General features: G+C 48.6%; 1 protein-coding gene across 2 annotated transcripts in view; it reads left to right on the forward strand.

The window, feature by feature from the left end:
- The first annotated feature begins 117 nt into the window (after nt 1–117).
- Nucleotides 118–23,443, forward strand: part of syvn1 (synovial apoptosis inhibitor 1, synoviolin) — a 40,432-nt gene continuing 17,106 nt past the window's right edge. Inside the window, exons 1-9 of one of the 2 annotated variants that reach the window (XM_060855472.1) lie at nt 118–251; nt 1,445–1,780; nt 7,485–7,577; nt 12,146–12,298; nt 14,463–14,511; nt 17,765–17,868; nt 20,674–20,800; nt 21,076–21,175; nt 22,689–22,754. In XM_060855472.1, the coding sequence (XP_060711455.1) occupies nt 1,649–1,780; nt 7,485–7,577; nt 12,146–12,298; nt 14,463–14,511; nt 17,765–17,868; nt 20,674–20,800; nt 21,076–21,175; nt 22,689–22,754 (824 nt within the window). In that variant the 5' untranslated portion in view covers nt 118–251; nt 1,445–1,648. Of the gene's footprint in view, nt 252–366; nt 456–1,444; nt 1,781–7,484; nt 7,578–12,145; nt 12,299–14,462; nt 14,512–17,764; nt 17,869–20,673; nt 20,801–21,075; nt 21,176–22,688; nt 22,755–23,443 lie in introns of those variants that run through there. The other variant, XM_060855473.1, reaches the window with a different exon arrangement.

Here is a 23,443-nt window from a genome sequence, read left to right on the forward strand (position 1 = left end):
ATTGGTGAGTGGGGAGGCGATCGTCTGGCTGTTCCGATTGGACGAGGCCGACTATGGCCACGCGGAGCTGCCGTGCGTTCATTGGTCGGCGGGCCGACCAATGGGAAGTGGCCACGGAGTCGGCATCCTTGATCTATTCTGGGTGAGAGGGGATTTCTACACCAGCGTACAAACAGGAACAAAAAAAAAGTCCTCCCCAAGTCGCTGACAGGAGGGATTGGGAATCGAATGAGAGGGTTGACCCGTGAGCGGTAAGCATCAGCATCATCGGGGGCGGTGAGAGGGTTCGGCTATTCGCGCGCGGCTGCTGGTGTTTGGGGGGGGGACAGTAAAAGCACGGGCACCGGTGCCGTGAGAACGGAAGTAGGGGACGGTAAAAGCGGGCGGACGACCGGAAGTGAGTTGTCTGAAGACATCTCGTCGCAATCGGAGCGGCGGCAGGGTGTCCGCTGTCGGTGAGTGTCGGCCCTTTTGAGGGGGGAGGGGCACCCCGCGGTGTGAGGTGACCCTCCGCGGTGTGAGGTGACCCTCCGCCTCGCCCTCGGTTTCCTCTGCGCTACTGGTGGGCGGGGAGGCGCGGAGAGGTATCCAAAGCCAGTCTGGCCAATCCCTCGGAAGTGGCGTCTGTGGGTTCAAGGCTTGGCTGCCCCTGAGCAGGGGAGTGGGTTAGTGTCCACCCCCACCCCCACCCCCACCCCCACCCCCCTCTTTACCTGATTCCTTCGTCCCCTTCCTCTGTTGAAGATGTCTTCCCAGCTTTTCTGCTCTCTTTCCCTCCCTCAGCTACTTGATTTGGATGTCTTCCCAGTTCCTCTTCTAAATCCTTCCCATTCTGTTTTAAAAAAGTTCCCCCCCCCCCCCCCCCATTCCTCTAAAACTTCCAGCTGTTTAAATATCTCCCCTCTGACATTTGATGACTTGACATGCTCCGTGGTTTGCTTTGAGGAGAGGTTTTGGGGTAGTGATAATGTGACTGCATTAGTAATCCAAAAGTAAGGCTTTGGGAACAAGGGGTTAAACTTTTCCATGGTATATGGTGACATTTTAAGTTCAATTTTTTTTTAAAATTGGTGTTTAGAGTTGGCCAAATATGACCATGCAATCACTATCATTGTTTTAAACACCATCTGGTTTGTTAGAGAAGGAAATCTGTTGTCCTGATTTGATCTGGTCTACATATAACTCCAGTCTGACAGCAATTTGGTTGACTGTTCCTGAATGAGTCCATGGCTGCTAACCTAGTCAGTGACATCTACATCCCACAAAACAAACTTTAAACTCTTCTCCTTACGACTCTTCAGCTGTTAAAAGTGTTTCCCTTCAGCTCAGTTAACTCCATCATGCCCTACCTCACAGTCTGACCTGCTGTGAATTTGCGTAGTGCTATGGATTCAAAATATTATGGAGTTTGTGATCATCTGTGTTTCTCTTTCTATTTGAGCAGCTGTGGGATCTCCAAAGTCTAGCCGAGGAGTGCCAGCAGATCACCAAGTGGTCCTCATTCGGAGCAACACACCTCCCCGTCGGAGGGGTGGCGAAGGACTGACTTAGTTTTTTTAAGAAAAGAAAACATTTTGCCAGGGCCCAGTTCCGGGACTCAGGTTCCCGGTTAATTTCCAGCAAGCTGTTTCCCGCAGGGAGGGACGCGATGGTCCGATCGACGTTGGCCACCGCAGCCAGCCTGGTGCTCACCACAACTGTGGTCACCCACGCCTATTACCTGAAGCGGCAGTTTTACCCTACTGTGGTGTATCTGACTAAATCCAGCCCAAGTATGGCGGTAAGTTTGGAGACGGTGTGGCTGGGGCAAACTGTTAGTCCCTCCATCTTTTGAGTAAATTTTGGATTGCTGCACAGATGGAAAACAATTAGACCAGTTGATAAAGATTAAGAAACAGCCAAGACTTGTTTTAACAAGATGCCTTTACACCCAGTGGTGTAACAAAATTCTGGAACTCCCAGAGAGTGTGGCAATTGTCCCTAAAATGCACGAATTGAAGCAGCTAATCACCGACTTTTTCAGGGCAAAATAGGAATGATGGATAAATGCTAGGCTGAACTAGCATCAATTATATCCCTTAAAAACTTTTAAGAGTGGCTGATGTTGTCAGAAATGTGGCAGGTTGGGCACTGCCCCCAAAAAGCAGCAGAATAGTGACCAGTGATTTGGGTCGAAAGATGAATGTGCTCACCTGTTTTTTCTTCAAAATAATGGGCATTAAGGACCGGTGGATTCTCCATTCAATGTTTGAACTGAAGGGTAGCACCTTCCAACAATGCAATGTTTCCCTTTGTGCTGGCCAGTAGGAGTGTTGGCACGATCTTACTGCTCAAGTCGCAGGAGGGTGCATGATTGAACTTTGGTGTGAACGTGCGACTGCAGCACTGTTGGGGGAAGAGTGGGATTGGCTGGGAATTGGGTGAGGTTCCACCTTTCTGGAGTCCTAGGTAAGATCCATTTGCAGGAGCTCACTCAGAAGTCCCAGGCGGAGTAAATTAATAACCTGGAAGAAGTTAAAATGTTTAATGTTACCAATGTTGAACTGCTTTTTGCTACACTAATCGGTGACGTTGATGTGCCTTTCTATGCTGTTTCTGTAGCTGTCTGTATGATTTATTAATGTTTAACTTCAAGAGCTTGCATGACTAATTTTAGTGAGATCGGTGTGGGTCTCTTGGTTTCTGAGGCTTGGAAAATGGAGCAAAGCAGTTTTTGTCAAGGGTAAGCTAACTTGGTAGGCCTATCGATCTTGAATTTTCAGGACAGAAATATCACTCCTGGGGGAACACGATCTGTTGCTCCTAGCCGACAATTCCTAATTTTTTTGAGTTTCCGACCTTGGTCTGGCTTTCTGGCCTTGTTTTGGGTTTGTGATGCTTTTGTGGGGTGGTTGTTTGTTTGGGCAAGTGTTTTGGTGTGCCGCACAGCCACCTGGTTCCAGTAGCCTGTACTGTATGGAAGGATAGAAATTGGTGAAACCCCATAGGAGAGAAAGCAGAATTGACACACTTTCACTGCTGAGTTCCACCAGCAATTTCTTTTTTTGTTGTGTTTCAGATCTCTAGTTCTTTGTATTTTGCCAGATGGAAGGAGCCCAAGTACTCATTTTGAGATACATGTGGGCCTTAAGTTGACTGGTTGTTTTGAGGTAATTTGCTACTCAGTGTATTTTAGTGCTGGAATGTTAGTCACTTGGAGATTCACCCATGTCACACAAACTGCCACTGCCCCAAAAGGCACTAGTTTGCAAAGCTCCTTCATTGTTCTGTGGTACCTTTGCCAAGCGACCGCAAGATTTGTCGATCTCGACAGGCTAGTCAGTCATGGTTATCTTTGAGCGGGGGGTGGGGCTAGGTCCCATTGTTGGTTTGCTTTTTACCAGAGGACAGTTGTTTAATGACTTGGGATGGCATGGGGCAGATTACACACCTGGGAATAGGCCGGCCAGAGATATAGAATACGTGGCATTGACACCAGTCCCTCAGCCCAACCAGTCTGCCTTAGCATTTACACTTCGTGGTCAAATCATGTCACACACCGGCTGGCAACGTGGGAGTTCTGACCCGAATTGTTGCATGGCCGATCAGACTTGAGAGTGCATCTGTTCCGACTAGTTCCAGTTGCTCTTTCCTCTTGCTGCCACTACGAGCAGAGGCTGAACTTGCGGCAAACCTCAGCTGATCTTCAGGCCCCAAGAGCACAGCGTTACGTATTGCTGAGAGTCTCGGTCCTGAATGGGAACCTCAAGAACACTCAGATACTTCAAATGAGAGGGTGTTGAATTTTTATTCCAGCTGATCTTGTAAAATGGCTGGTTTCTGTTCAGATTGAGACTAATCCGAGTGGCACTTTGCAGTGGATCGCAGGTTTGTGCAGCCTCCTGTGCCCTCGTCAGTTTCCTTGCTATCATTCTGGAGCTGTACCCAACACAAGACAATATCTTGGACTGCTTAGAAAGCATCTTCTAAACTCTGATAGTGGGTGGCACAGTGCTGCCTCACAGCGCCAGAGACCCGGGTTCAATTCCCACCTCGGGTGACTGACTGTGTGGAGTTTGCACATTCTCCCCGTGTCTGCGTGGGTTTCCTCCGGGTGCTCCGGTTTCCTCCCACAGTCCAAAGATGTGCAGGCCAGGTGAATTGGCCATGCTAAATTGCCCGTAGTGTTAGGTAAGGGGGTAAATGTAGGGGTATGGGTGGGTTGCGCTTCGGCGGGTCGGTGTGGACTTGTTGGGCCGAAGGGCCTGTTTCCACACTGTAAGTAATCTAATCTAATCTAAACAACATGAAGGAAACTGACATCAGATTCACGGGAATGGCACTTCCAGCCATTCTTCTCCTAAAACTACAGCATTGTTTGTTTGCTGTCACTGGGTCCCAGTTCTGGAATACATGCCCTAATTGTATTGTGGGTGTCTCCACACCTCCTATGGAACTGCAGTGGTTCAGGAAGGCAGCTCGCCACCTTTTTGGTTTTTTTTCCTGGGGCAATTAGGGATTGGTGATAAATGCTGACTCAACCAGAGCTGTCCACATCCTGTGAAAGAATGGTTAGTTGGAGGTGGTGATTACCTGGCATGTGGCACAAATGTACTTAAATTTATCAACCCAAGCCTGAAAGCTGTGCAGGTTAAAGATGTGACTTTCAGTAAATTTTCTGTTTCTGTCACTGTGTTAATTTATAGCAACATGGCCACCCTTTTGCATAAATGCCCAGTGGTCTGTTTTGGCTGAAGGAGACATTTTGATGATGACTTGCTGCGGCAACTTTATCATCTCTGGGAGGGCAGAGGAAGGCCACTGAGGAGAAAAACCGTCCGAATATTGTCCTATTGCGTTGGGAGTCCTGGCCTGGCTTGTTTGCAACTCGAAGCGAGTTCCCATTTCAAAAACAGGACTTGCTGGAAAGGCTCAGCAGGTCTGGCAGCATCTGTGGGAGGGAAATCAGTGTTAAGGTTTCGGGTCGAGTGACCCTTCCTCAGCAGCTGTTCCAGTTTCTCTTCTGCTGTTTCTGCCTCTGTGAATGAGCACTGCCGGTTTACGTGAGAGAAAAACTGTTGAACATCACGTCCACCCGGGGGGGGATTGATGAGAAGCTTTGTAAGCTCCCTAGTTCCATCTTTCGGAAACCATATTCTCCAAACAGCTGGAATTAACTAATGGTGCAGTGCATCAACTAAGGCTGCAATTAGACATTTGGATTCCCTTCTGATTTGCTCCCCCTGGTATCGCTGCATTTATGTTCCCTCATCAAATGTCCCAGAAGCCAGTTTAATCTTCACTTATGCTCTGTGCATTTCATTTAGATTCACAAAATCTCTACAATGTGGGAGCAGGCCATTTGGCCCATTGAGTCCATACCGACCCTCCAAAGAGCATCCCACCCCCTTGTCCTTTCATCCTGCATTTCCCAATCCACCTAATCTTGGCACTGCAGGAGGAAACTGCAGCACCGAGAGGAAACCCGCACAGAAATGAGGGAGATGTGCAAACTCCATACGGTGCCACCCGAGGGTGGAATTGAACCCAGGTCCCTGAGGCTGTGAGGCAGACGCAGGCTAAAAGTAGAAAGCTTATTCCCGACAGGTCGATGACTGTGGGTGCTGGAATCGGGTGAGTAGGAAAGGCAAGCAACGTTATCCCTGTCCTTTTTTCTGTGCCCAGGAAGGAAGCACCCAAACCATTTCCGGAGTTAAATCCAGGAATTTCTCTTCAATCAAGTAGTGGCTAACGGGAATTGGGGACTGAAATGCTGGGTTCCTCACACAACCATCATTGTGACACTGACTATTTGGGTGAAATTGTGGTGGTATCTGAATTTGTTAGGTGCTACAAAGTGAAGAGGAGCCATGGGTGCTGGGCTTTTGAAGTTCAGATGATATTAGGGGACTGGCAGGAATTTTAAGAATTTGCAAATTAGCGAGTTAACCAGGAAGGAGCTGTGAAACTTGCTGTGGTACAACTGTTGCTTTCTCCCTTGGAGTGGGGATTGTTCTGAAAACAGAGGGGTCTGACTTCCATAACATTGGAGCTCTTCTGCTAAACAATTGTCTAATGTTGAGATGTGCAAGTTTTTAAAAAAAACCTCTCCCAGGAGCTGGTGTGCAAATATAGCACGTGTGGTCTGTTGCACTCACTGTCTTTTCATACGTTAGAACATAGAAAATTACAGCGCAGTACAGGCCCTTTGGCCCTCAATGCTGCGCCGATCCTAGCCCACTTTCCTCCATATGCCTATCCAATGCCTGTTTAAATGCCCATAAAGAGGGAGAGTCCACCACTGTTACTGGCAGGGCATTCCATGAACTCACGACTCGCTGAGTAAAGAATCTACCCCTAACATCTGTCCTATACCTACCACCCCTTAATTTAAAGCTATGCCCCCTCGTAATATCTGACTCCATACGTGGAAAAAGGTTCTCATGGTCAACCCTATCTAAACCCCTAATCATCTTGTACACCTCTATCAAGTCACCCCTAAACCTTCTTTTCTCCAATGAAAACGGGCGGCACGGTGGCACAGTGGTTAGCACTGCTGCCTCACAGCGCCTGAGACCCGGGTTCAATTCCCGCCTCAGGCGACAGACTGTGTGGAGTTTGCACGTTCTCCCCGTGTCTGCGTGGGTTTCCTCCCACAGTCCAAAGATGTGCGGGTCAGGTGAACTGGCCATGCTAAATTGCCCGTAGTGTTAGGTAAGGGGTAAATGTAGGGGTCTGGGTGGGTTGCGCTTCGGCGGGTCGGTGTGGACTTGTTGGGCCGAAGGGCCTGTTTCCACACTATAAGTCTAGTCTAGTCTAAAAAAAACAGCCCCAAGTGCCTCAGCCTTTCCTCATACGATCTTCCTACCATACCAGGCAACATCCTGGTAAACCTCCTCTGCACCTGTTCCAGTGCCTCCACATCCTTCCTATAGTATGGCGACCAAAACTGCACACAATACTCCAGATGCAGCCGCACTTTAGGATAATCAATTCCACAATATCTTGAGACGGGGGGTGGGGGAGATTCATCTTGCAACCCTTTTGGAAGAGTTAACACTGTCACCCTCATCAAATATATCATCACTGATTGCTTGCGAAGCTGCCCAAAGGAAGATAAATCATCCACATGCTGTTAGTGCTTTTCTTTTTGGCAATTGTTCCCGCAAATACCTGGTTTCAGGGTTGGCTCAGGGCATGGGGTGAAAGGCGCACACACACCACTCACTAGTCTATCCACTTGTATGAGCCTCCACTTATTGTCTCATTTGGTACATGATGGCTCTTTTGTAGCAGCGCTCCCCATGCTGCTGAGCTAGGGTTGCTGGCCTGAGTTGCAAACTTCCCACCCCAGGTGAAACAAGCTGAACAACATGCCGAGTGGTCTGACTTTTGGTCACTTAGCTGCCGGGGCGTCCCCCGTCATTCAGTTGCAGGTTGGTTTTGCCAGCAGTTTTACCCAAACGTGTCTCACATGCTGGTTATTCTCTTTTTTTCCTGACCAGGTGCTGTACATTCAGGCGTTTGTTTTGGTCTTCCTCATCGGCAAGTTCATGCGGAAGGTGTTCTTTGGGCAGCTGCGTGCTGCGGAGATGGAGGTGAGCATGTCACGGCTATAGGCATCTCTGGCCCTGGTGGGCTATTGCGACCTAACTGCCGAGAGCCAGATAGAAAGTTGTGCATTTGGTGACTGGGCATGTCATTTCCTCGGTTATCATTGGCACAATGCTGTGATCAGATTAGATTACTTAGTGTGGAAACAGGCCCTTCGGCCCAACAAGTCCACACCGACCCGCCGAAGCGAAACCCACCCATACCCCTACATTTGCCCCTTACCTAACACTACGGGCAATTTAGCATGGCCAATTCACCTGACCCGCACATCTTTGGACTGTAGGAGGAAACCCACGCAGACACGGGGAGAATGTGCAAACTCCACACAGTCAGTAGACTGAGGTGGGAATTGAACCCATGTCTCTGGCGCTGTGAGACAGCAGTGCTAACCACCGTGCCGCCCACCTATGCTGTGGCAGTGCATTCAGTAACAGAGAATTGGATTTAGACTTGAAGGAACCTCCAGACGAAGTGGTGAATGTGGGTACAACTGCAATGTTTAAAAGGCGCTTGGATAAGGACATTTAAGAAATGTTTGGAGGGAGGTGGACCTAGGGCAGGCAGGTGGGACTAGTTTTCTTTGGCATTATGGTTGACATGGACTTGTTTCCTTGTTGTATGGCTCTATAATTTTTAGTAAAGGAATTAAGGGCTACGGGGAGAGTGGTGTTGAAATGCCCATCAGCCATGATTGACTGGCGGAGTAGACTTGATGGGCCGAATGGCCTTCCTTCCACTCCTATGTCTTGTAATTTTTGCCAGACTCTGAGGAAAGGATGGGACAGAGAGGTTGAGCTAATATGGGTACCTAGTTCAAAGTGTTGATGCATTAGCCACAAATCAAGGAAGATTAACAGAACAGCTAGACTGGGTTAGGAGTACCGAAGGAAGGAAGGAAGCTATTGGCTAAGTCTTTGGAGAGCAGTGATCTCGTCCCAGCTGGAGTGTTGAGGTGGGTTTTTGTGAAAGGATGCACAGGGAATATACCATGATGTCTCCAGGGTTGAAGGATTCCAGTCACGTGATGCCTCTAGGCTTGTTCTCTTGATTGAAAGCCAAGTGCTGAGAATGTTGGTGAAACTCGGCAGGTCTGAAGTCTCCACGGATGCTGCTAGACCAGTTTCTCCATTCCACACCACCTCCCTCACCTCTATCCAAGGCCCTAAAGGAGCCTTCCACATCCATCAAAGTTTTACCTGCACATCCACCAATAATATTTATTGTATCCGTTGCTCCCGATGCGGTCTCCTCTACATTGGGGAGACTGGGTCCCTCCTAGCAGAGCGTTTTAGGGAACATCTCCGGGATACCCGCACTAATCAACCACACCGCCCCGTGGCCCAACATTTCAACTCCCCCTTCCACTCTGCCGAGGATATGGAGGTCCTGGGCCTCCTTCACCCTGATTCCTCACCACCAGACGCCTGGAGGAAGAACGCCTCATCTTCCGCCTCGGAACACTTCAACCCCAGGGCATCAATGTGGACTTCAACAGTTTCCTCATTTCCCCTTCCCCCACCTCACCCTAGTTCCAAACTTCCAGCTCAGCACTGTCCCCATGACTTGTCCTACCTGCCTATCTCCTTTTCCACCTATCCCCTTACCCTCTTTCCCCCCCAACCACCCCCTGACCTATCACCTTCATCCCCTCCCCCACTCACCTATTGTACTCTATGCTACTTTCTCCCCACCCCCACCCTCCTCTCACTTATCTCTCCACGCTTCAGGCTCTCTGCCTGTATTCCTGATGAAGGGCTTTTGCCCGAAACGTCGATTTTACTGCTCCTCGGTTGCTGCCTGAACCTGCTGTGCTCTTCCGGCACCACTCATCCAGACTCTGGTTTCCAGCATCAGCAGTCATTGTTTTTACCTTTCTCCGTTCCATGTTTATTTCTGGCCTGTTTCTCCTTGGAAGAGAGCCAGTGAAGGGAGTACTCCGAAGTAGGGTTTCAAAAGAGTCAATGATGAGAATCTGTTCCGAATTGCTCATGTGCGTGTGTGCGCCAGGATGGAGCATTTTAGGAAAGGTTTTTGTGACATAGAAAGAGACCCTTCAGCCCATCATGTCCTTGTTGGTCATCAAGCACCCACCTACTCTAATCCCATTTCCCAGCACCTGGCGCACGGACGAATATCTAGTAGACAGGCATTTCAAGTGTTTGTAGTTCTGAAATGTCTCTAGGGTTCCTGCCTCTGCTTCCCTTTTCAGGGAGTGGGACCTTGCCGTGCACATCCTTGGCATCTGCGTTTTCCCACATGACCAGAGTGACTTCATGGGGGCTGCGCACAACACACTGGGGAGTTTCTGAAGGTAGAGGGGGTTTCTTTTGTAGGAGTGAGAAGTGTTGTATCAAGGCCAGGCTACCCCAATCTAAGGGGGCTGAATGGCCTCCAGGTGTGGTTGAGGCAAATGAGGGTGAATAGACCCACAAAGGCTACGTTTCCCATCAGTATTTGGGGCAATGTGTGAGGGGGATTCTTTGAAACTGAAGTGGTGATGAGGGTTTGCGCTGTCTGATATAGTGCAGATGGACTTAGTAGTTTTCAAAAAGGAATCCGAAATGATGGGAAAGAATATTGTGTGGGAGTGACTGGATTAGTGTTCCAGCTTTGTGTGAATGAAGGGAAAGTTGTTGTGGTTCTGTTCGCCAAGCTGGGAATTTGTGTTGCAAACGTTTCGTCCCCTGTCTAGGTGACATCCTCAGTGCTTGGGAGCCTCCTGTGAAGCGCTTCTGTGATGTTTGCTCCGGCATTTATAGTGGTTTGTCTCTGCCGCTTCCAGTTGTCAGTTCCAGCTGTCCGCTGCAGTGGCCGGTATATTCGGTCCTCATCCACAGATTCTATCAACAAACACATCGACCTGGACCCAATATACCGACCACTGCAGCGGACAGCTGGAACTGACAACCGGAAGCGGCAGAGACAAACCACTATAAATGCCGGAGCAAACATCACAGAAGCGCTTCACAGGAGGCTCCCAAGCACTGAGGATGTCACCTAGACAGGGGACGAGACGTCTGCAACACAAATTCCCAGCTCAGCGAACAGAACCTCAACAACAAGCACCCAAGCTACAAATCTTCTCGCAAACTTTGAATGAAGGGAAAGTATCCAATCATCTTGTATTCCCTTGGTTCCCTGTTGAAGTGTCTGTGTGGTCACGAGGGCTTGTCAACCGCAGTAACTGTGTCTGCTACTGCGAGCTCCTTGTACCCTACATTATTAACATAGCCTGGCACCTTTCGGTTTCTCCTTGTGAACTTTCAGCCAGTCACCCAACAAGTAAGGTGTAAAGTCTGTCTGTAACATGGTTGAGGTAGATGCCACCTGGCTGTTTGACAGAGGGCCACAAACCTCCCTGCATTGTGTCAAGTCAGAACGTTATCAATGTTGTTCCACGTGGCCAACCCTTGACTCACTTCCTCTGAGCTGGAACTCTGCTGTAAATCTAGTCAGCCTTGACGGCAGATTAATTGGCTGACTAACGCTGGGACATCTGTGGTCTCGGATCAGTAACTAGCATGTAGAAGGAAGTTAGTCTAACTGCTGCACTTGGTTGTGGTATTGAAGGAGGAACAGTGCAGTGTTTTCACTGTCCCCTCCAATGGTGCCTCCCACTCAGTACTGATGCCTCTGAATTAGCATCACCATGACATCAATCCTGTCTGGTGCAGAGTTCTCATAGCTGAGAGGTCCCTCCAGGCTTCAGACAACCAAAAATATATTTTGGCATATTCTGATACACGCACACTGCTCTTAATGCCCTGACTCCAGTAGCTATCGAATTCATTGCTTAGTGCTTTGCACACTTACTGCTGGCAGCCTGAACTGGCAATGTCCAGCTCAATCTAGGTGTCCTTGTTCATGTGTAATTCAAAGCTGGTTAGTTAAGTAGTCAGGCAAAGGGTATGTTCGCTGTTATTGCTAAAACATGAGTCCTGAAGTAGAGCTGACTTGGTGCAGTGCCTTGGTGTGACTTGGCAAAGTTCTCCTGTGTTCAGTTCCCCACAACCCCCACCCCCCCCTACAATCTGTCAAGTGGGCTGAAGGCCATCCTAAGTAGATCTGTCCCAGCGAGTGAAGAGCCTTCTGTTTTGGGATCAGTCCACTGCCACTCGTTGCTCTGTCTGTGGTTTGTTCTGCACCAGTGCAGCAAGCAATTAAGGGAATCGTGTGTTGGCCTGTTATTACAAGAGGCTTTGTGTGCCGGATGAAAGCTGCAGGATTATGGAGTGTTGGTGAGACTGCACTGAGAGTATTGTGTACAGTTACCGAGAGAAGGATATGCTTGGCTTTCAAGGGAGTGCAGCAGAGCCTCAACAGACAGGTCTCTGGGATGATGGAATTGTCCTGTGGGAGAGGTTTGAACAGACTGTGCCTCTATTCTCTGAAGTCTAGGGAAATGAGAAGTGATCATATATGAAATTCTAACCAGCCCTCCACAGGATGTCTACGGAATGAATGTTTCCTGATTGCGAGGCTGTGGCGAATCCCTCCATTTAAGCCATGGTGATTGGATATTCTAATGCTGTTTTCTTCCTGTTTTCTACAGCATTTAATCGAGCGTTCCTGGTACGCCGTGACTGAGACTTGCTTGGCATTCACCGTCTTCAGGGATGACTTCAGTCCACGCTTTGTGGCCCTCTTCACCCTGCTGCTCTTTCTCAAGTGCTTCCACTGGCTAGCTGAGGACAGGGTGGACTTTGTAAGTGTTTCTGGTGTTTCACACTCCTGGAGTGCTGATGAGTCAAGCATGTACATGCTGTGAAATTCAGGTTGTGGATGTGCACTAGACTGTCCACCTGGTTCTGTAGCCATCCCCTTCCTGCTGACTCTGTTTCGGGAGAACGGTGGAAAGGTTGAGGGGAGTGGAGAGGGCGCGGTTGATGATGGGTCTTTGCTGTTAGCAACGCGCTGCCCGAAAGAACATACACTCCGAGCTGGACAGCACAGAAACAGACCCTTCGGCCCAACCCGTCCATGTCGACCAGATATCCTAACCTAATCCAGTCCCATTTGCCAGCACTTGGCCCATATCCCTCCAAACCCTTCCTATTCATATCCCCATCCAGATGCCTTTTCTGTGTTGTCATTGTACCAGCCTCCACCACTTCTCTGGCAGTTCATTTTGTACACTTGAAAAGGTCGCTCCTTAGGTCCCTTTTTATATCTTTCCCCTCTCACCCTAAACTTATACCCTTTTGTTCTGGACTCCCCCACCCCAGAGAAAAGACCTTGTCTGTTTATCCTATCCAAGCCCCTCCATGATTTTATAAACCTCTATAAGGTTCTCCCCTCAGCCTCCGACGCTCCAGAGAAAACAGCCCCAGCCTGTTCAGCCTCTCCCTGTACCTCAAATCCTCCAACTCTGGCAACATCCTTGTAATTTTTTCTGAACCCTTTCAAGTTTCACAACATCCTTCTGATTGGAAAGAGACTAGAATTGCACGCAATATTCCAAAAGTGGCCTAGCCAATGTCTGTACAGCTGCAACATGACCTCCCAAGTCTTCTTTGCAATACACTGACCAATAAAGCTAAGCGTACAGAATGCCGCCTTCACTATCCTATCTACCTGCAACTCTACTTTCAAGGGACTATGAATCTGCACGCCAAGGTCTCTTTGTTCAGCAACACTCCCAGGACCTTGCTATTAAAAGTAGAAGTCCTGCTCTGATTTGGTTTTCCAAAATGCAGCACCTTGCATTTATCTAAATTAAACTCCATCTGCCACTCCTCAGCCCATCTGATCAAGGTCCTGTTGTAATCTGAGGTAACCACCTTCGCTGTCCAGATTCAGTGGGAATTTTTCAAAACCGGAATTTGGAAGAATACTTGAAAAGGGAGAGACTTGCAGGGCCACAGAGTGGCATGGGAGAATGGAAAGGAGACTGTGGGACTGATTGGATAGTTCAATGAAGTCAGCACAGCTATGATGGGCCGAAAGGTTGATTGCTACAACAACTGAAAAACAGTCTTTTGCCAGTCTGGATTGTAGGGGAGGTTAGTTTTGTCCCAATCAATCCAAATGTTGAACCACTTGCTGTTCCCGAGCTGTGCACTGCAGCAACTTGATGGCCTACAGCAGATGCCTCTCAGCCTCAGAGATTGGTTTCAGCTACGTTCCAAGTCTTGGTCTTGTCACTGGCTTTAAGAAGAGGATCTTCCCCATCTCTCTGCGAAGAGAAATGGAACCCTTCCAGGCATCCACATCGGCCCTTCTTCGAGCTCATTATTAACATTGTAAAGCCCTATTTACTCTCTCTACTTCTGAAAGTAAAGCTTTCACTGTTTTTTCCCCCCTCCCCACAATCAAACACTCCCAGGGCAGGGACAGCACAGGGTTAGATACAGAGTAAAGCTCTCTCTACACTGTCCCCATCAAACACTCCCCAGGACAGGGACAGCATGGGGTTAGATACAGAGTAAAGCTCCCTCTGCACTGTCCCCCTCATCAAACACTCCCCAGGACAGGGACAGCACGGGGTTAGATACAGAGTAATGCTCTCTCTACACAGTCCCCACATCAAACACTCCCCAGGGCAGGGACAGCACAGGGTTTGACACAGTCGAGCTCCTATCACACTATTCCAATCAAAAGCTTTTGCCATTTCCTGCAGCAGCCACAGTAAATGAATTCAAGACCGTTTCATGTTGTGAGCTTCTTCCTGCTAGGGCTGGGACTCTGCAAATTCATTAAACTGAGGTTTCAATCTCAGCAGATAGTGGGGTTGAATGTTAGTTCAAGAAGATAGAGCCGAGAAGCCTCCCCCATTGTCAGCTTGTTTTGTCTGTAGCACTGCACTGTTGTGGATTGTGTGTGTGTGAGCGCATCATCTGAGCGTGTTTCTATTTTGCGTTTCTGTACAGATGGAACGGAGTCCAAACATCTCGTGGCTGTTTCACTTCCGAGTTGTCTGTGAGTATTGGACCTCATGGTTGAGTGAAAGTTTCACGTCATTCTTGGGTTTCGTGCTGTCTACGTTTAGCCCAGTGGGGATACAGACTTTGTCCGCAGATCAGCTACTGTGAACAGGCTGATCTGGGAGACTGTGGAAACTTCTCCCGTACGGGGGTGGGGGGGTGGGGGGGGTGGTGAGGTTTTTGTGGGATCTGGGTCACTTGCTCTGGAGCCAAATCTTTTCCTCCTGCCCTGATTAAGAAATGCAATCTCTAGTGTGTGTCCCTTGGCTCAGAACCAAAGGCACCCTGAGAGAAAAGGTGAAACGGTGGCTCAGTGGTTAGCTCTGCTACCTCACAGCGCCAGGGACCCGGGTTCGATTCTAGGTGACTCCGTGTGTGTGGAGTTTGCACATTCTCCTTGACTTTGCGTGGATTTCCCCTGGGTGCTCCGGTTCCCTCCCACAATCCAAAGGTGTGCAGGTCAGATGAATTGGCCATGCTAAATTGCCCGTAGTGTTCAGGGATTTGTAGGTTAGGTGCGTTGGTCAGGGGTAAATGTAGAGTAGTAGAATAATGGGTCTGGGTGGGTTACTCTTTGGAGGTTCGGTGTGGACCTGTTGGGACGAAGGGCCTGTTTTCACACTGTGGGGATTCTAAGTTGCTGTTTTCTCTTTCAATTAAATCGCCAACAAGGTCCTGCAGTCCCACGTGACAAAGTGGGGAGTTGACCGTGCTGACCATTGTCACCGCGCTACCATTTCATGTCTCTTCATCAATCCCTTCTTTCTGTGACCGATCAATTCCAGTCACGTCTCCAAAATGACTTGAGCTGTGATTTCTTTACCTTCGGGTGACTGTGAGATATCCCAAAGCAGTTTGCAGCCAGTTACTTACTATTTGAGATGCGCGAGTTCACACACAGACCCATTTGCTGGACATTAAATGTTGGCATTGCTGGTGATGCCCACATACCCACAATTGCTTCTTTTTATTTTAAACAAAAATTTGCCTTGAGATGGCAGAAAGGGTTTAGCACTCATCTGAATGAAGGCACTTCTGATAGTGGAGTGCTCACCATCTGTGTCATCCTCGTTGATGTATTTGGGTTTCAGGCGTTGGACCTTCAGGCTCTAAGTGGTGACTCCCTAATCTGCAGCTAACCGTGCAAAGGGACTGGTTTGTGCAAAAGTCCCCAGTCCCCTCCAGTTCATTTACAAGAAGCAGATGCTGCGGATTTGCATAGACGTTACTAAATACTGAAGTGGACCTTCCCCCTTCACGGCTCCACGCAGCTGCTGCTTCGAGATGATGTGTCTCCTCAGTATTTGCCACAGCTTGTGGAGAGCAGGCCACCTTTTCAAATCAGGCTCGAGAGAGCAGCCAGCCTTCTGGTGGCGCTGCTGCTTGTGGTACCCGTACACGCTGCCATGTCTCTCTGCTCGTGAGCTGCTGACCCGTCCTTCAATCATCCTGCCCGCAAACTGTCAACTGAGATCGGAAAGGAAAATCTAGAGTAGGGGGCAACAAGGCCAGAAATTAGATGATGTGAATAGTGTGTAATTATTCCCTTCAGTGGTGGAGAAAGAAGATTATTTTCATAAACGGTGAGAGGTTAGAAACTGCAGGTGCCTGAAGGGACTTGAGCATCTATGTTCATGAGTTAGTTTATAAAAGAAGTAGTGTGCAGGTTGACTGTCCAATTAGAGTACGGCAGTGACGTCTTATTGCAGGTGTACAATGTTTTTGTGATACGAGAAGCACTTACTGTACAGTTTTGTTCTAAGGGAGGGTGGTCTTGCTGTTGTGTGAGTGCAGTGAAGATTCACCAAACTGATCCTAGGTCAAGGGCCGAAAGAGGGGGGTGATTGGCTTTGCACGTGGATGAAGAGAATTGTCAGCTGGGGCAGCAGATTCCACAGCCAGCACTGTGGCCTTTATGCTCATGGTAACCAGAAGATAATGGACTGCCTCCTAAAACTCTTTGGGAAAGCGCAAAACCTGGTATTTGGTAAAGTGGAGAAAGAAATGTCCGATCCCACCATAATCCAAGGCTTAAGTAATTGCTGTTACATACTATACATGTAGGTATCCTGAAATTATAACTGCACCTGACAAACTGCTGCTCACAGTAGAGAGAAGCCCCTGTCCCATCGACAGGGGGGAATTGAAGGACAAATAGTGTAAACACCAAAGATCAAGTAACTTATAATGCAAGAGTAGAAACCGAGAACCTCCTGAAAGGACAGTGGAAGACAAGGGGCATTGTCAGGGAGCTATTGCAAAACCTTGCTTAGGTACTCTGACCTCAGGAAAATAGTTGCAGCTTCACAAGTTAACAAACAGCTGTGGTGCAGCTCGCAAATGTCTGGGGATGGGCCTGAAGGGCAGAGAAGAGATGGCAAGCTCTGATGTCAATGTTGCTGTAATCATTGTAACAAGGCATGTATACATATCCTGCTAGGAGAGCAGGAGTGTCTTTGAGTCTGTCTCCAGTGACCTCTACAATGAGAAGGAGTTCCAAAAAAAAGATTTTTAGCCCTGAACACAGGGCTAAGGCTCTTCTTTTATCATCCCTCGCCAACAGGGTGTTAGGAGCGATGAGGAAATTTTGCCTGGATTTTCTGGACTTGCACAACATGATTCAACTTGGTTCCCTCTCAACGTGGGCACCCGAAGTATTGGACAAGACGTAAATGTTAGCTTGCACATTGGGATGTGCTGTTCTGTATCAAATGTAATCTTAGCTGCTCCTCCCTGGGAGTGCAGAGGGAGCTTTACTTTGTACTAATACCTATCCTTGAGGAATATCTCATCGGGACACTATTGAGGGATCTTTACTTTGCCTCTAACACTGCAATATAGTTGTCCTGGGAATGTGTTTTTTTTTGAGATGTAGGTTTGCTCACTGAGCTGGGAGGTTCATTTCCAGACGTTTTGTCACCCTACTAGGTGACCGCTTCAGTGGGCCTCGGGTGAAGCAGTGTACATGATTCCTGCTTTCTATTTATATGTTTGGGTTTCTTCACCTGAGGCCCACTGAAGATGATACCTAGTAAGGTAACAAAACATCTGGAAATGAACCTCTCAGCTCAGCGAGCAAACCTACATCCAGAACCTCAACCTGAGCTACAAACCTTCTCAAAACACACGAATGCATTTTGGTGTTTGGTACTGACACGATTACCTACAATGGAATGAGCTTTGTTTGCAGCATTCAGATGTTCATGCTTAGGACTTTAAAGAAACATCTTGCCTTCTTTCTCCTGCAGCGCTGATGGGTTTACTGGCTCTGTTGGATCTGCTGTTTGTAAACCATGCCTGTCACAGCATCATGACCCGGGGAGCATCCGTCCAGCTGGTGTTTGGCTTTGAGGTGAGGATTTCCTGTGGGGAATGTGTGGGGGTGACAGTGGTGGATGCCTGTGGGCCACCAACAGGGAATGAATACCTTTTGAAAACTTGGTTTTTTTTTCTCTCTCTTGAAAGTAGTAATCCAGGTACACAATCCTTTATCTGAAACTCTGCAGAACCAGCTGGTCTTTGGAATTTTTCAAATTTTGGAATAAGTGACAGTGAAAGTTTTAAAAATCTTGCCACACAGCAGACTGAGAGAGTAATGGGCCGTGAGACAGAATTGAGTCCTGCCCTCTCTCTTCTCTCTCTTTCTCCACCCCCCCCCCCCCCCCCATACACGTCACACCTGAATGACGTGCGTCAAGTGGGTGTGGAGTTGGGATAACTGTCTGCATGGAGAAAGTGAGGTCTGCAGATGCTGGAGATCAGAGCTGAAAATGTGTTGCTGGAATCTTCCTGAAGAAGCTGCAAATGTGTTGCTGGTCAAAGCACAGCAGGCCAGGCAGCATCTCAGGAATCGAGAATTCGACGTTTCGAGCATAAGCTCTTCATCAGGAATGAGAGAGAGTAGCCAAGCAGGCTAAGATAAAAGGTAGGGAGGAGGGACTTGGGGGAGGGGCGATGGAGGTGGGATAGGTGGAAGGAGGTCAAGGTGAGGGTGATAGGCCGGAGTGGGGTGGGGGCGGAGAGGTCAGGAAGAGGATTGCAGGTTAGGAAGGTGGTGCTGAGTTGAGGGAACCGACTGAGACAAGGTGGGAGGAGGGGAAATGAGGAAACTGGAGAAATCTGAGTTCATTCCTTGTGGTTGGAGGGTTCCCAGGCGGAAGATGAGGCGCTCCTCCTCCAGCCGTCGTGTCGTTATGTTCTGCCGGTGGAGGAGTCCAAGGACCTGCATGTCCTTGGTGGAGTGGGAGGGAGAGTTAAAGTGTTGAGCCACGGGGTGATTGGGTTGGTTGGTCCGGGCGGCCCGGAGGTGTTCTCTGAAGCGTTCCGCAAGTAAGCGGCCTGTCTCACCAATATAGAGGAGGCCACATCGGGTGCAGCGGATGCAATAGATGATGTGTGTGGAGGTACAGGTGAACTTGTGGCGGATATGGAAGGATCCCTTGGAGCCTTGGAGGGAAGTGAGTGTGGAGGTGTGGGCGCAAGTTTTACATTTCCTGAAGAAGGCCTTATGCCCGAAACGTCGAATCTCCTGCTCCTTGGATGCTGCCTGACCTGCTGCGCTTTTCCAGCCACACATTTTCATAACTGTTTGCATGCCAAACAACCTTGTTATTGAGAAAAAAAACTTCACAAAAAAAACCTTTGGATTTCGGGATTTTGGATAAAGAGTTGTCTACCTGTATTCACATAACCTCCCCCTCCCCCGGTCCTGCCATTTATCTGGTTACTGGGAAATAAACACTTTTTTCCTGTCTGACTAATGTGTGAATTCTCCACCCTGCTCCTAGAAAGCCAAAGTGCTAACGTGTCCTGTATCTGCATCTCTCTCCTTTCTCTCTTCCCCCCCACCGCCATACCTTCAGAAATAACTGAATTACCAAAGAAAATGGGAAATTATTCAGTCTATAGTCACTGTCCAGCAATCACTTTCATTTCAACCAGGAGACAGTTCATGGGTTCTTTGTTTTCGCCCCCCCCCCGCAGCTATTGTAACTCCCCCACCCCTCCTTAATATGGATGAGTAGCAGGCAATGGAGTTGGGTTTCCTCTGCCAGGTGTAAGGGTTATACCTGAACATTTTACCCACAATGCAGTTCTCAGCTCATTGCCAATGGTGTCCAAGGTTTAAAGACTGAGATGTGGGGCTGATTTGTTTAATTCTGTCTGTCTGTGGCAAACATGTCATCATCTCTTGAGAAATGACACTTATTCCTGGGATTTGATCAGGAGAACAGGTCACAGGCCAGGACTCCTACAGTGAGGGAGTCACCTCCTGACTCTACAAGGCTCAAGTCAAGAGTGAAGCGGAAAACTCTGTATACCGAGAAGATCCTAAAACACTTGAAGCTCCGCACTATCCAGGACAAAGCAATCCACTTGATTAGCATCCTGTCCACCACAGTCGGCATTCAGTCCCTCCACAATGCCATCTGCAGAAACTCGCATGCTTTTTTTTTTAGCAGTATATTCCACATCAGTGAACTCTACCAATGCCAAGGACAAGAGCAGCACATCCATGGCAACAGTACCTGCAAAGTCCTTTCTGACTGTTCTAACTTGGAGATATATTGCCATTCCTTCTGTGTCATGGAATCAAAGTCCTAGAGTTTGTTGCCTGGCCTGCCAGTCCAAAGATGTGCAGGTTACGGTGCTCAAAAGTGAGGTCTACCTACAATCCAGCATTTCAAGAAAGCAAAAGCTGAAAGAACTGCAGATGCTATACATCAGAAGCAAGAATAGAACTTGCAGGAAAAGCTCTGCAGGTTTAGCAGCATCTGTGAAGAGAACATTCTGGGAAAGGGTCACTGGCCCCGAAACGTTATCTCTGATTTATCTTCACAGATACAGCCAGACCTGCTGAGCTTTTCCAGCAACTTCTGTTTTTATTTCAAGAAAAAAGTTCACACTACCTCCTTGGTGGGCAATAAATGCTGGTCTAGCTAGCGATGTCCTGAAACGTTTGGAAATTTATCAGTGATTCTGTCAATTACCCTTGCCCTAGTTGTTTTGATGACACATTGGATGGCAGATAATGACAGCAGCATTAAAACACGAGCGATGTGTGTCCCAACTTGGGGTGGTGAGACTCTTGGGCAGTGATGGCGATGTCCTGGTTGTGGGGCTGATGCTTTAACCTCTGTCCTGTGTTCCCTTGCAGTATGCCATTCTCCTCACTATGGTGCTGACCATATTCATCAAATACATTCTGCACACCATCGATCTTCAGAGTGAGAATCCCTGGGACAACAAGGCTGTGTATATGCTCTACACCGAGCTCTTGACAGGTATCGGGAGGGGTAATGGACAGACGGGGTGGTCAGGGCGGCTTGTAAAATTGCAAGGTGTGAGATGTGTGGCAATTCTTGCTCTAGGGTTCAAATGAGACTCTGTAAGGGCGAATGTGTTTTGAACTCTGATTGATAGGTAGATTGAAGATCAGCTGGTAACTTTTATCCCAGGTATCCTTTGCTTAATTCCAGGCTGTGGTTCTAGTACCAGCTTGCTCGTGGTGCGTGGCTGCTGCTCTTGTTATCAAAGCTGACCTTTCCGTCTGTTTCAGGGTTCATTAAGGTGCTGCTCTACATGGCCTTCATGACCATAATGATCAAAGTTCACACGTTCCCTCTGTTTGCCATCCGTCCCATGTACCTGACCATGAGGTGAGTGCTCACATGAGAAGGAGGTGATGTTTCGTTTTAGCCCCCTCCTCCTGCACAGGCAGACTTGATGGCACCAGTAGATGAAAGGGCTGTGTCTGGAGAAACTTTCAGCTGCTGGGCAAGATTGGGTTAGAGTTAGACTGTGTGCCATCAAGGTCAGATTTGAACAGTTCAGCCATTCTTTGACGTGATGGCTGCGTGGTTAGCCTTGCTGCCTCAGCGCTAGTAACCCGGGTTCAATTCCACCCTCCGGCGACTATCTTGTGGAGTTTGCCCACTCTCCCTCCGTCTGCACAAGTTTCCTCCGGGTGCTTCAGTTTCCTTCCACAGTCCAAAGATGTGCAGGTTACAGTGATCAAAAGTGAGGACTGCAGATGCTGGAAGCCAGAGTTTTTAGATCAGAGTGGTGCTGGAAAAGCACAGCAGGTCAGGCAGCATCCGAGGAGCAGGGAAATTGATGTTTCGAGCAAAAGCCCTTCATCAAGAGTACAGGCAGAGAGGCTGAAGGGTGGAGAGATAAATGATGGGGGGGGGGGGGAACGATGCTGGGGAGAAGGTAGCAAAAAGTACAATAGGTGAATGGGGGTGGGGTTGGAGGTGATGGGTCAGAGGGGAGGGTGGAGTGGAAGGGGAAATGGACAGGTCATGAGGACAGTGCTGCACTGGAAGGTTGGAAATGAGGAAACTGGTGAAGCCCAGCTTACGGTGGGTTCACTGTGCTAAATTGCCCATAGTCCTCAGGGATCCGCAGGCTAGGTGGTTTAGCCAAGGGAAATGCAGGCTTAAAGGGAATAGGGTAGAGGGGTGGGATGCTCTTGAAAGGGTCTATGTTGACCGAATGGTCTGCTTCCACACTGTGTGTCCGGATTGTTTGATCGTCCAACACACTTCATATGGTGTGTCCCTTTTTAAAGTTGCAATCCTGGTAGATGAGGTTAGCAAATGCTGCCACCCCCTCATAGGCACAGCAAGATGCCCCAAACTAGCCAACCAGATAAATACCAAGCGGTTTTGTTCACCCAGTTAGCTGAAGGAGGCATATTGACTGGAATTTCCCTGTGCTGGGAATGTCAAGACATAGGATACTTAGTGAAAGCATTTAAAAAGATTGGAACGAAGTTATATCAAGGAGGGGAATTGAGAGCAAAGGATCACAGCATCAGGCGTTTAAAGTTTTATTTCTTGCATCATTTTGGTGGCAGGGTGTTACAGGCGCCTTCCCAAAACCGGACAGAATACCAGGCTGCGAGAAGGGAAACTGTTTCTTTTACTTTTAGACTTGTGGCCTGGAAATCTATAAACGTCCATCAGCCATCTTTTCCAACTAGTCTCTCTGTGTCTCTTTCCTTTCCCACCGTGCCCAGCTTTCCCCCAGCGCCCGAGCTGACAGGTTCCTTGCAGCATGTTGTGGCCCGCTGTGTTTTTGAATGCTGGGTGTGCAAAGGGATTGGTGTTGGGCCAGGAGCTTGTGGCAGTCGTACAAACCTAACTGTCTCCCCACCTCTGTTTCCAGGCAATTCAAGAAGGCAGTGACTGATGCCATCATGTCGAGAAGAGCAATTCGCAACATGAACACGCTGTGAGTACTGAGCTTGGTGACCTCCCTTTCACTCACTTGCCCTTTTAGATTGTCATCCTCTGCAGTGGTCAGCAGAACTTGTGTTTGATCTCATACTGTTCCCTGTTGGTGGTTGATTCTTTTTGGGATTTGGCTGGGCCAGCATTTATTGGATATTCCTGACTACCCCTTGAGAAGGTGGTGGGGAGTTGTTGTCTTTAACCATTGCAGTTCTTGGAGGAGATCCAGGAGTTTGACCTAGAGGCACTGAAAGAACAGCCAGTATATTTCCAAGTTGGGGCAGTGTGTGGCTTGGAGGGGAACTTGCAGGGGGTGGTGTTCCCATGAATCTGCTGCCCTTGTCCTTCAGCATAGAAAATATGGGTTTGGAATGCTCTGAGAGGCTGCTGTGCATCTTGTAGATCAGGCACTGTTCTGTGACAAGTAATGGAGGGTGTGTGACTGTGGAAGGTTGACAATTAGGTTCCAATCAAGGATGCTGCTTTGTCATGGATGATGTCAAGCTGCTTGAGTATTGAAGCTGCATCCAGCCAGGCACCTGAGGAGTATTGCATCGCCCTTCTAACTTGTGCCATATAAATGGTCGACAGGCTTCCGAGCTGGGAATTTGGTTTGCAGACATTTGGTCCCCTTTCTAGGTGACACCCTCAGTGTCATGGAGCCTCCAGTGAAGCACTGCTGTACTGTTT

Source organism: Hemiscyllium ocellatum, chromosome 46, assembly GCF_020745735.1.
Source record: "Hemiscyllium ocellatum isolate sHemOce1 chromosome 46, sHemOce1.pat.X.cur, whole genome shotgun sequence".
Lineage (NCBI taxonomy): Eukaryota > Metazoa > Chordata > Chondrichthyes > Orectolobiformes > Hemiscylliidae > Hemiscyllium > Hemiscyllium ocellatum.